The 13,439-nt window shown below is 35.1% G+C and overlaps 1 protein-coding gene across 1 annotated transcript in view; it reads right to left on the reverse strand.

Annotated features, from left to right (window-relative positions):
• The window catches only part of NARS2 (asparaginyl-tRNA synthetase 2, mitochondrial), a 156,904-nt gene that overhangs the window by 121,705 nt on the left and 21,760 nt on the right, over nt 1-13,439 (reverse strand). The window contains exon 5 of the mRNA XM_003764620.4: nt 10,565-10,645. Within this exon, the coding sequence (XP_003764668.1) occupies nt 10,565-10,645 (81 nt within the window). The remainder of the gene's footprint in view (nt 1-10,564; nt 10,646-13,439) is intronic.

Genomic DNA, 13,439 nt, shown 5'->3' on the forward strand with positions numbered 1-13,439 from the left:
AAGGTCTTTGGTGAGAATGGCAGTTTAAGAAGTTATCTTTTACTGAACTGAAACTAAAAGTTAAATAAAGTCAAATTGTGAAAGAAGTCAGTTAAACTGTGTATCAACTTGGATTAAGGCTCAAGTATAATCAAAATACATACCCAAGTTATGCTACAGCACATATATTGCCACTGAATTATCCAATTTTATGATGGTGCTCCAAATTATTTTTAATTTTATATCTTTTCTTGGGCTGACAGTGCCTCATGAAATCAATAACTCATGGAAAATTTGACAGCACAAAAGGCTTGATAGCAGTCATAAAAATTTATCTACAAAACCTAGCAAAATTTTCCTTCTCAAAATGACTAAATAACTCAGACTACAACCAAGGGGATTGGAAGATTCTGCCTTTTACTAGCTTATGTTGTATTCATAAAGCTGACACAAATCTTATATTTTCTTTGTAGTTTAATTTAATTCTGCCCTTAAAATAGCAGCTTGAAATCAAAATAATAGGAACATTCGTTTTCTACTTGAGTTAGTAATGGAAATAATTATTTGTGGGAAAAATTATCTCCACATTAAAATGATCACAGAACCTTCTAATAAGGCTAAATAACACACTAAGCTTTTGAGAAAATGCTTTACAGTGGGGATGTGAGAATAAAACTAAAGAAATAAGCAAGTAACAGAATGAAAAAGGGATTAGACTTTGTTCTACTTGATGTTAGGGGGCGAACTAGGACCAATTCAGAAATTTCAGAAAGGCAGATTTTGGCTCAGAATAAGGATCACTTTTCTTACAAATTAAATCACCCTAAACTGATCACTTTGAGAAATTTTTAGATTCTGGTTACAGAGGTCTATAAGTGGACATCGATGAAAAACTCCAAACTCTGTTAAAAGGTTTTATTTATCAGCTATACTAACATGACAGTCAATATTTTTTCAACTCTATAAGATGTGATAAATGGCTCACTTTCTAGTCACATTTTCACTTTGAAGGGAAAGGGACCTGTATGTGCACGAATGTTTGTGGCAGCCCTCTTTGTAGTGGCTAGAAACTGGAAACTGAGTGGATGCCCATCAGTTGGAGAATGGCTGAATAAATTGTGGTATATGAATATTATGGAATATTATTTTTCTGTAAGAAATGACCAACAGGATGATTTCAGAAAGGCCTGGAGAGACTTACACAAACTGATGCTGAGTGAAATGAGCAGGACCAGGAGATCATTATATACTTCAACAACAATACTTTATGATGACCAGTTCTGATGGACCTGGCCATCCTCAGTAACAAGATCAACCAAATCATTTCCAATGGAGCAGTAATGAACTGAACCAGCTATGCCCAGAGAAAGAACTCTGGGAGATGACTAAAAACCATTACATTAAATTCCCAATCCCTATATTTATGCACACATGCATTTTTGATTTCCTTCACAAGCTAATTGTACAATATTTCAGAATCTGATTCTTTTTGTACAGCAAAATAACGGTGTGGTCATGTATACTTATTGTGTATCTAATTTATATTTTAATATATTTAACATCTACTGGTCATCCTGCCATCTGGGGGAGAGGGTGGGGGTAAGAGGTGAAAAATTGGAACAAGAAGTTTGGCAATTGTTAATGCTGTAAAGTTACCCATACATATAACCTGTAAATAAAAGGCTATTAAATAAATAAAAAAAAAGAAAAAAAAATTTATAAGAATAAAAAATAAATAAATAAAAGAATGGCCACATGTAAGCCAAAATGTTTATAGCATTGCTTTTTGTGTCGGAAAAGAACTAGAAATAAAGTAGATATCCACATTTTCACTTTGTATCCCTTATCAATCTCCAAAGAACTGAAAATTAACTGAAAATTTCACATATGTGACAATGGTAAGATGCATGATGAATATGAGAATGATGCAACATGACCAATGATCATAGAATAAAAGAAATTATGCTACAAGAAATTATAAGAAAAGATGGGATGGTCATTATACACTTCAACAACAATAATGTATGAGGATGTATTCTAATGGAAATGGATATTTTTGACAAAGAGAAGATCTAATTCGGTTCCAATTGATCAATGATGGACAGAATCAGCTACATCCAGAGAAGGAACACTGGGAAATGAATGCAAACTGTTTGCATTTTTGTTTTTCTTCCCAAGTTATTTTTACCTTCTGAATCCAAGTCTTCTTGTGCAACAAGAGAATTGTATGGTGCTGCACACATATATTGTATCTAGGATATACTATAATATATTTAACATATATAAGACTGCTTGCCATCGAGGAGCGGGGGTGGAGGGAAGAAAGGGAAAAGTTGTAACAGAAGTGAGTGCAAGGATAATGTTGTAAAAAATTACCCATGTATATGTTCTGTCAATAAAGTTATAAAAAAAAAAAAAAGAAAAAGAAAAGATGGGATGGTCAAAGCAAGAGATGCCTGGTAGAGAGGACATGAATAAGGAAATGGAAGTAAAAGTAGATAACAGAATATGAATATGAATGTAGCACTGAATCCTGTTAAAAATAATATGGGGTACCAAAGTTCAAAATAAATCGAAATTTGGCCGGAGATGGGATTATTTGATTGTTGTTTTTAAATTTAAAGGAAATCTAATTTTTTTATATATTAAAGAGAAAGATCAAAGAAGTAGTATCACTGACAACTAGGAGGAAATAGAGCTAGTAGATTCTTATCTTGCTTGAGGTTTTTCCTGCCAAGAAGAATACTTTTTCAGTAGAAGTGACAATGAAAATAGCTAATAGGTAGCTGCTATCTACCTTAAGTATTGTGATAGTAAAAGGATACCTACCTATTTTCAATGAATTAGAGTCACCTGAACCTGATGAATTCTATCATCAGGTACTAATAGAATTAATAGATATAATTGTTGAGGTACTATGAGTGACAATGAAAGATCATGGAATAAAGAAGAAATACATGATTAAGGAATAGCAAATATCCCTGTGTTTTTCAAAAAAAGAAAGAAAAAAGTAGTCTGAAAACCAGAGGCTTGGAAAACAGCTGTTACAAAGATATGAAAATGGGAACTATAATATCACATGGGAGAAACAGTTATAAGAAAGCCACTTTAGTTGGTTCAAAGAGTGATCTTTTAAAAGTCAATTTCAATTCTGTTTTATCAATTTGTTTTATCAACTTGCCCAGAGTCACACAGCTAAGAAGTGTGAAGTGTCTGAGACCAAATTTGAACTCGGGTCCTCCTGACTTCAGGGCTGGTGCTCTATCCACTGTGTCACCTAGCTGCCCCCCCCCACCTTTTTTTTTTTAAAATACCCTTTTATTTTTAAAATACATGCAAAGATAGTTTTCATGCTTGAAAAACCGTGTATTCCAAATTTTTCTTCCTCCCTAAACAGCAAGTAATCCAATATATGTTAAACACGTGCAATTCTTTTAAACATATTTCTACAATTATGCTACAGAAGAAAAATCAGATCAAAAAGGAAAAAAGAGAAAAGAAAAACATAGCAAACAAACAATAACAAAATGCTATGTTGTGTTCTACCTTCAGTCCCTCCAGTCCTTTCTCTGTATACAGATGGCTCTCTCCATCACACCTCTGATGGAATTGCCTTGAATCACTTTATTGTTGAAAAGAGCCCCATCAATAAAAATTGATCATCATATAATTTTGTTGCCATGTACAATGATCTCCTGGTTTTGCTTATTTCACTTACCATCAGTTCTAGTACCATCCTTCTAACTTGGCCTCTCTAAAATCCATCGTCTAAAATAATTTCTTATAGGACAGTATTATTCCATAACATTCACGTACCATGATTTATTCACCCATTCTCCAATTGATGGGTATCCACTCAGTTTCCAGTTTCTTGCCACTACAAAGAGGGCTGCCACAAACATTTTTGCACATGTGGATCCCTTTCCCTTTTTTATGATCTCTTTGGGACATAGGCCCAATAGAGACTGCTGGATTATAGGGTATCCATGGTTTGACAGCCCCCTGGGCATTGTTCCAAATTGCTCTCAGGAAGCTTTGTACTTTTGTTCTTTCTGGGAGTCAACATACTTGCAGGAGAAGCTCCCTTGATGTTGATCTCAATGAACCTTCACTAGTTCCAAAATTTCTGGTTTGGATTTGTTTTGTTTGTTCCAACACTGACAATTTTACCCAGAGAATTAAGAGCAAAAAGGAGGTATGAACCCAGGTCATCTGACTCCAAATTGAGTACTTTTTATGCTTCCTTAAGTCTCTCCCATTTTAAAGTAACAACCTGAAGCAGAGCAGTAAAGTAACATACTCAAATTCCAGCAGTTTATTATTGTCAGTACTGGGACAATAACCTGGGGCTTCCAACTTCAAGTCCAAGGGGCTTTCTCCTATACCATGATGCCTTTCTTATTTAAACTATCTATAATTTTACATTTGAAAGCTAAAACATCCTTTAAAATATTCCAATGAAAAACAAATGAAAGGACTATTATGAAGATTTTTAGAAGTAATTTTTGTCCTTTTTACCTCCCTCTCTGTTATTTGAAACCCAAAACAGGTGTGCCAGAGTTGCTTTACTTGAGCATTTTCAAGAGAAAACATAGGTCTAAAGCTTCAGGATCTTGGGGCAATGAACAATTACAAAAAAAAAAAAAAAAAAAAAAAAAATACACAGATGTACAATGAAGGTAAAGTAACTTCAAGGAAGTGAATTAAAAAAAAAAAAAAAAACCCAAACCCAACAAAACTATCCTTCTTTCTTTCAACTCATCAACTTTATGGAAAAGACCTAAATCTGTCCTATGCATGAAAATACATGGTATGATGGAGAGTTTACTGAACTTTGAGTTAAAAGGTCAAGGTTTCAAATACTCTCTTAAGACATTTTTTAGCTATGGATCTATAGGCAGGATACTTTACCTTTTCTGGTCTGTTTCTTCAAGTATAAAATAGGAATAATAATAATATTTGTACTATCTATCTCAGAGCATTATTCTGTAGACAAGCAGTTTGCAAACTTTAATATTACCTAAACCTAAATATCAAATGCAAGTTATTGTTATTATTTGTCTTTCTATATCCTATAGTACCGAATATAAGAGTTCTGTCCATAACAGATTCTAAGTAAATGTGAATAAATACTTTGAGGGCCACTTCTTCTTCCTAAGCTGCTCTGATGATCTCCAAGTTAAGAATAAACCAAGGATTTCAAGTAGTGATAAAAGTAGAACGAGGGAAAAATATTGCTGGGATGGAACATACAATTTCTTCTACCTGAGGAGTGACTGAAAGACTCCCTCCCTCACTCTAACACTATTCCTGAGCAGAGAAGAGAGATTTATATTTATCTTTAAGTACTTACTGATTGTCTTTGGGATCTATGCTGGCAAAGAGAGAAAATGCAGGATGAACCCTAAGGCAAAGAAAGAAACTAAACTTGGAGACCTTAGGGTCTTACTAATGCTTAAGTAACTGTGAATGATATTCCTCTGTGAGATTTCACATGCCCTTGCAAAAGGAATATCAATGTATACCTCAACTTCTGGAAAGGACAGCTCACCTTTGGATGCTGCTTGGGTGCAATTCACATCCATCTCTACCTTTATCAGCCTGAAGCAGTTTTGACAGATGAGACCATCATCCATAACCGCAAATGAATTTGATTCCTGGTCCTTTGACAGGGGAGTGATGGAGTCATAGTATCTGCTCCAGCCCAATAACACTGTCACTTTCTCTCTGGAACTTCACTGGACCCAAAGGACACTGCAGCTTTTCCATGCCTACATAGCTGCTGTCCCAGTCCCAGAATAAAAGAGCCATTTATGTTTTTCCATTCATACTATAATCCAATAACAAGGACATTTCCCACGCATACCTTGCCTGAGATTGTCCAAAGTTATGCAGAATCTTCTGAGATCATCTGATTCTCCTGCTCTATCAAATACTCTTTATTTTTTTAAGCTTACTTTTCTTTCTCTATATAAATGCTTGCCTCACTCTGCTGGTTTGCCCCTTTCCCTTAGAGAGGAGGTCTGGAGGATGCATCAGTCCTCAATCAAGTAAATTTCCAAATAAATGCCTTTGCTTAGTTTGGAGATGGTTTGAGTGTGAATCTTTCAAGGACAATACCACAACCCAGACCTCAACATCACAACATTTTTGGCATACCACTTTGTTGATTTCTCTCTCATAAAAGATCCCATCCTAGGGATCCATTAGGGAACTGTGCCTGCCTTGTGGCGTTTTAATAAAGCTTTTTGTTCCTTGATCCTGAAAAAAAAAAAAGGGGTGGGGGATGGGGGGCAGTTAGGTGGTACAGTGGATAGAGCACTAGTCTCGAAGTCAGGAGGATCTGAGTTCAAATCTGGCCTCAGACACTTAACACTTTCTAGATGTGTGACCCTGGGCAAATCACTTAATCCCAATTGCCTCCATGTGTGCACGTGTGTGCGCACACACACGCACACACACACACACACACACACACACACCCATAAATTCTAATCACCTGAAGAAGATGGTATATGATTAAACTTCAGCATTCTCTTGTTCAAAGGCATTTTTTTAAAAATGGACTATCAAAAGTCTAATCTCTGCTTATCTGTTCTAAAAGGAAACTGAGGGAAAATTATCATGAGGCAGAAAACTATTAGGACGACCAGGAATGTAAACTCTTCCAAGAACAGTAGTAAGCAGCAATTGTGAAAAACAGTAGTTTTTGAAAACAAATAGAGATGAGACACTATTAAAAAGCAAACGCTATTTTGTAAATCTTGATAAATAACTCCAAGGTCAAAGAATCCAAGAGTTGTGAGCTTTACTAGCTAGAACTATAAAATTTCTCTATAAGGATGTAAGAGTAACTACAAAACAAAAAAATTCTTCAATCCTATAGTTCTAAATATTATGAATTCAGCATTCTTTTCATTCCTTAAATTTAGAAACTTGATTTTTCTTCTTATTTATTCACATTCAAACTTAGTATTACTGAGATCTGTTAATATTCACACATTACTGAATTAGTTTGGGATTTAAAAATTTTGTCTTGCTCATTCTCTCCATATTTAACATTGTCAGGGCTGTTTCAACAAATAGACTGCTTTAAAAATGTTTTATGTGTGTCTCATGTATCATAATGATATTCATTTTTAAAAAATTCCTATTCCAAACCATAAGTTTGTCATTTAACTTTTTTCTTCTTTGGGGTTAATGAGAATTTAAATGTATCCTATTGGTCCAAATATATGCTATGTTTTTCTAAAAATCTAGCTGGCATAAATCTGAGTATGAGTTATCATTAATGAGTAGTTAGTAAGTGTATGTGTATACATATCTTAAGTATGCACATGCACATGAACATACACACCTGCACAAATACACTTCCTTCTAAAGAGACATTACTTAGGGGGATGGTTTATATTATGGATGAATGCAGTACTTACAGTGAGCAATTCTTGCTTCAATAGATACCAAAAAAAGAGAAAGTAAGGACCCAACTTGTAGATCTTATGATATCCATTATTGCTTCATTACTACTGAGACATCATTTAGCTTTTAAAAGCTGAATACTTTATTGTGTATTTTTCAAGGGCTGGTTTTAGAAAAGGGCTAATTTTCAGGCCTTCACTAAAGTACTACTTTACGGTCTCCATCATGGGCCTAAGATGTTCAAAGGATAAGATGCTTAGAGAGAAAGCTTAGTGGTTAATACCAAACTGAAAAGTCTTAAGGCTATGTGCCCAGGAAAGTTCACTGAGGAACAATGCAATTAATAAAAATGCACACTTGTACAGTACCTTTTTCACAACAACCACAAAAATCATTGACACAAATTAGGACCTCTCAAGTCTCTCCGGTTATTTTAGCTTTAGGCAATTTCCTACCTACTCCCCCTCAAATATGCAAGATGCCCCAACATAGAAAGTATATACAAAGATAAGGCTATCTTTGCCTATAGAATTCCTTAGTGTAGTTCGTAATTTGTGTGTGTGTGTGTGTGTGAGGAACCCCTCTGGCAGTCTAATAAAGCATAGGGAATGCTGAGAATTATGTCTTTAAGTGCAAAAAAAAAAAAAAAAAAAAAAAAAAAAAGCATTAGATTACAAAAGAAACCAAAGATTAGAGATCAAAATATATAATTTTCTTCCCAACCAAATACATGAACCCTAGACCAAGAATCATGCTGTAGGGGCAGCTAGGTGGCTCAGTGGATAAATCTGAAGTTAGGAGGACCTGCATTCAAATCTGGCCTCAGAATCCTTAACATTCCTAGCTGTGTGACCCTGGGCAAGTCACTTAACCCCAATTGCCTTGAGCAGGGGGCAGGGGGAGAGGGGAAGAATCATGTTGTAGTCTTAAGACTGGCACAAGACAAGTAAAGGTTAAATCAAAAATTTAAGCTATAATAAATTTTGGCACCTTTGTTCTCTATATGAGCTCTGACCACCTGTGCAAGAAAACATTTCTTAGAAATCCTGCCAAGGCAAGGAACTGGAAACTAAGTAGATGCCCATCAGTTAGGGAATGGCTGGGTAAGTTATGGTATATGAATGTAATGGGATAGTATTGTTCTATAAGAAATGATCAGCAGGATGATTTCAGAGAGGCCTGGAGAGATCTATATGAACTGATGCTGAGTGAAGTGAGTAGAACCAAGAGAATATTGTATACTGTGGCAACAAAATTATGTGATGATCAATTTTGATGGACTTAGCTCTTTTCAACAATGAGGTGATTCAGGTTAATTCCAATAGACTTGTGATAGAGAGAGCCATTTGAATCCAGAGAGAGGGCTGTGGGGATTTAATGTAGATCACAGCAAGTATTTTCATCTTTTTTGTTGTAGTGTTGTTATTTGCTTGTTTTTTTTCTTTCTCATTTTTTTTCTTTTCGATCTGATTTTTCTTGTGCAGCATGATAAATTGGAAATATATTTAGAAGAAATGCACATGTTTAATCTTTATTAGATTGCTTGCTGTCTAGGGGAGGAGGGAGATGGAGAAGGGAGGAAAATTTGGAACATAAGGTTTTGCATGGGTGAATGTTGAAAACTATCTTTGTAAGAATTTTGAAAAATAAAAAGCTATTATTATTTAAAAAAAAAAAAAAAAAGGAGCCTTGAGGGTGAAACAACAGATTAGTTGGCAATGACTTGGGGTGTGTGGAGTATGGAGGGCAATGTGACAAGGTATATATGAACTTTCAAGGGATCTCAATGAATAATGACTATGAGGGCAGATGATGAGGACAGTGTTTTATTTATTATCTTACTGGAAGGATTGCAAATGTCACCCAAAAGTGCAAGTGCTCATGTCCCCAACCAATATCTGCACAAAATTGGAGGTATAGAATGTCCCTTCTATTTCTAGCCTTCCTGAGGCCTCAGTAAGCTGTAAGAAATATCCTTTTAAAAATCTCTTTTGGATACATAAGACTTACATGTGGGTTTTCTCCATTTCCCTTCTCAAGTGCAAATGTTGAAAAATTACATAATCACTTATTTGGAGAGACTGCTGCTGACAAAGGTAGAAAATGAAACGAGTAGGGGTATCTATTGATCAAACCTCATTTCAAACTTCTAGAACTCAAAACAAATAGATTTCATTCAAATTGTTACAGTGACTGGCCTTCATTTGGTCCCCTCCCCAATATATCCTAATGCACATGTAATGATTATGTCACTCCTGTAATCAATGAACTCTACTGGCTTCCTATTTCCTTCCCGGAGCAAATATAAATTCTTCTATTAAGCTTTTAAAACTCTTCAAAACCTGGATCCAACCAACTTTTCAAGCCGTTATACATTAGTGTTCCCTTCATGTACCAAACTGGCTTCCATTTTTGCTGAATTTCTGTCATGCCTGGAATGTACTCCCTCCTCAATTTCACTTTTTAAAATCTGTCATTTCCTTCAAAGCTCAGCAATATAGGCAAAAGAAAAATATAGTTTCTATATAATTTTGTTCCTTATTCTCCCAGGTATCAGTTCTTATCTTCAACCATTAACTTTTATTAGCTTTGAATATACTTATTATATATGTATACATTATTTTCCCAGGTGGAATATAAGTTCCTTGAGAGCAGAAACAGATTCACTTTTGTGCTTGAACAGTACTTGGCACTATAGACAATTAGGAAAAGCCTCAAAATTCACATTTGGGCCCACTGGACTGGCTTTTAGCAAATCAAGGCTACCTCTCTAAGTTTTAGTTCTCATTATAAGTAAAATAAGGATACTACTTTCACTAACTCACAGGATTATCATGAGCATTAAATGAAAACATAGGTAATGTATTTTGAAAAACAACCAACCATTTAAGTATAAGCTATTACCACAGTGATCCTCAAAGATCTTCTATTATCTTTTTTTTTTTTTTTTTTTTGCTGAGGTAATTGGGCTGTGACTTGCCCAAGGTCACACAGTTAGGAAGTGTTAAGTGTCTGACACCAGATTTGAACTCAGGTCCTACTGACTTCAGGGCTGGTTTCTATCCATTGTGCTACCTACCTGTACCTAAAGATCTTCTATGAACTTCAAAAAAAAAACTGTGAAAGTTGAAAATCATAAACATCCATGTTCTGAAACACAACTTACTTCAACTTGAAAGAGTTCTCCTGCACCTTCACAGTCATTTGATGTGATCACAGGGGTGTGAATATGTATGTAGCCATTAGCCTGAAAAGGAAAAAAAATTTTTTTCAGTACATGTTTGTTAAAAACAATTACAAGAGCAAGAACTTCAATTAGTAGTAATATAAGAGTCACAAGGCAAAAATGTTAAACAATACTCCAATTAAATGTAGAACCTCCTCAAACAAGGAAAATATCCTTAAGTGCCTATAAATCATTCAATAATCTTCTTGACTACCTACTATGCACAATAAGACATTACAAAAAACTGTGGAACTAAGAAAGGAATCTAGATATTACTAGATCGGAGGTGCCAAACAAACAGGTAAAAGCAGATAAAAATATAATTGGGAAATATTTAACAAAATAAATAAAAATACAATAAAACATAGATAATATTACATTTTAAAATATAACCACAAATGAATATTATGGAATATTATTGTTTGGTAAGAAATGACCAGCAGGATGATTTCAGAAAGGCCTGGAGAGACTTACATGAATTGATGGTAAGTGAGATGAGCAGGATCAGGAGATCATTACATACTTCAACAACAATACTATATGATGATCAATTCTGATGGATGTGGCCATCTCTAGCAATGAGATGAACCAAATCAGTTCCAATAGAGCAGTAATGAGTTGAACCAGCTACACCCAGCGAAAGAACTCTGGGAGATGACTATGAACCATTACATAGAATTCCCAATCCCTTTATTTTTGTCCGCCTGCATTTTTTATTTCCTTCACAGGCTAATTGTACACTATTTCAGAGTCCGATTCTTTTTGTATAGCAAAATAACTGTTAGGACATGTATACATATACTGTATTTAATTTATACTTTGACATATTTAACATGTATTGGTCACCTGCCATCTAGGGGATGGGGTGGGGGGAAGGGGAAAAATTGGAACAAAAGGTTTGGCAATTGTCAATGCTGTAAAATTACCTATGCATATAACGTGTAAATAAAAAGCTATAATAAATAAATAAATTTCAAAAAAAAATTTAACCACATTTTATGTGTTCTTCAGGGATTCTTTTTAATGACTGTGGCCCACACTTCTATTTTAGTTTGTCTCTAAAGATCTAAGCCACACCTGTAATTTCAGAGATAAGGTGGAAGCCTAGAGAAGGGAAGTGCCTTGCCCAAAGTGACCAACTTAACTAATATCTCAGTTGGGACTTGCATCTAGGTCTCCTACTTCCCAAGCTAACACTTTTCATTTAAATTCACTGACACTCTTTTTGACACAACCAACATTTACTAAAAACACCAAATACCCTTATGATATATTGTTAACAAAAAGTAGGAAGGTTCTCTTTAAACTTTCAAAATAGTATTAACAATGACAATTATATTTGACCACTTCTACCACCAGTACGTTGCTATGGCTAGCAATTAAGTGTCCTAGGGGATAGAGAACTGGGCCTGTAGTCAGGAAGACTCCTTTTCCTCAGCTCAAATCCAGCCTGAGATACTTACTAGCTGTGTGACCCTGGACAAGTCACTTTACCCTGTTTGTCTCAGTTTCCTCATCTGTAATATGAGCTAAAGAAGGGAATCACAAACTACTCCAGTATCTTTGCCAGGAAAACCCCAAATGGGGTCAAGAAGAATCAGACATGACTGAATGAGTAAACAACAACTGCTGTCACCATATATTGATTTTGTTCACAGTGGTGCAATCACTGGATATATTATTTTCCTAGTTCCGCTTAATTCACTCTTCATCAATTTCTATAGGTCTTCATCTCTTTCTCTGAATTCTTCTATATCTACCTTTATTTATAATAGAATCCTAGTCCATTCCATAATATATCAAAATTGATTTTTATTGTTATTGTTGTTCAATCATATCTGAGACTGTGACCCTGTCTAGGGTTTTCTTGGCAAATATGAAAGAGTTTCCCATCTTCTTCTCCAGTGAATTACAGGAGAAGTTAAATAACTTGCTCACAGTCCTACAGGTAAAAGTTTAAAACCAGATTTGAATTCAAATGATCCTGACTCAGTGGATCATTGAATCATCTAGGTGCTTCTATAACTATTTGTCATTCTCTAAAAACTGAGTACATATTTCATTTCTACACTGATTTTGAACACTTTCAGAGTGTTTTTGATGATTTGTGTTTCTGCTCCCAGATTGTTGCTATCCTTTTTCCTTGTCTCCTAGAGAATGAGAGAAGGAAGTATGAACAGGGACGGTTTCCTTTATTCCATACTGTCTTCTTCAATTGCCAGGGCTTAAGAGTGATTTACAAGAATTATGTAGCCATAGTCTATTTTTGAGAAGTGTAGTCCAAAAGAAAACGCACCAGACCTGGAGTCACAAGATAGGGATCTAATCATTATGTGATACTTGCTCTGTGACCCTGACATCATTTACACTCCCTAAACCTTGGTGCCCTTATCTGTACATAAAATCATACAAAATCATAGGATCTGCCTCACCTACCTCAGGGTTGTCATGAAGAAAGTATTTTGTAAAGCTTAAAAAGGTTTGCAACATTATAGAAATCTTGTTGTAATAGGACTGAGATGACCAGATGTACATACATAAAATCACTAAAAATAAAGGAGGGTCCATGATAAAGTTGTTCATGTCACCAAGGAATGCAAAGTGATCAATGTGTGTCATGCTACCCAGGAAACTGTATGCTTTATAGATATGACCCACCAAAAGATAGGAAAATTAGCAGAGTAAGGAAACAAACAGGCAATGAAAAAATCAGACATGATTTATAAGAAGGCACTAGCATTAAACTGTTAACAATGCATATCACATACAGAGACTTCCTTTTGCCTAAAGGAAGGGCTTGAGCATCAATGCTTAG

The sequence above is a fragment of the Sarcophilus harrisii genome, chromosome 3 (assembly GCF_902635505.1).
Source record: "Sarcophilus harrisii chromosome 3, mSarHar1.11, whole genome shotgun sequence".
Lineage (NCBI taxonomy): Eukaryota > Metazoa > Chordata > Mammalia > Dasyuromorphia > Dasyuridae > Sarcophilus > Sarcophilus harrisii.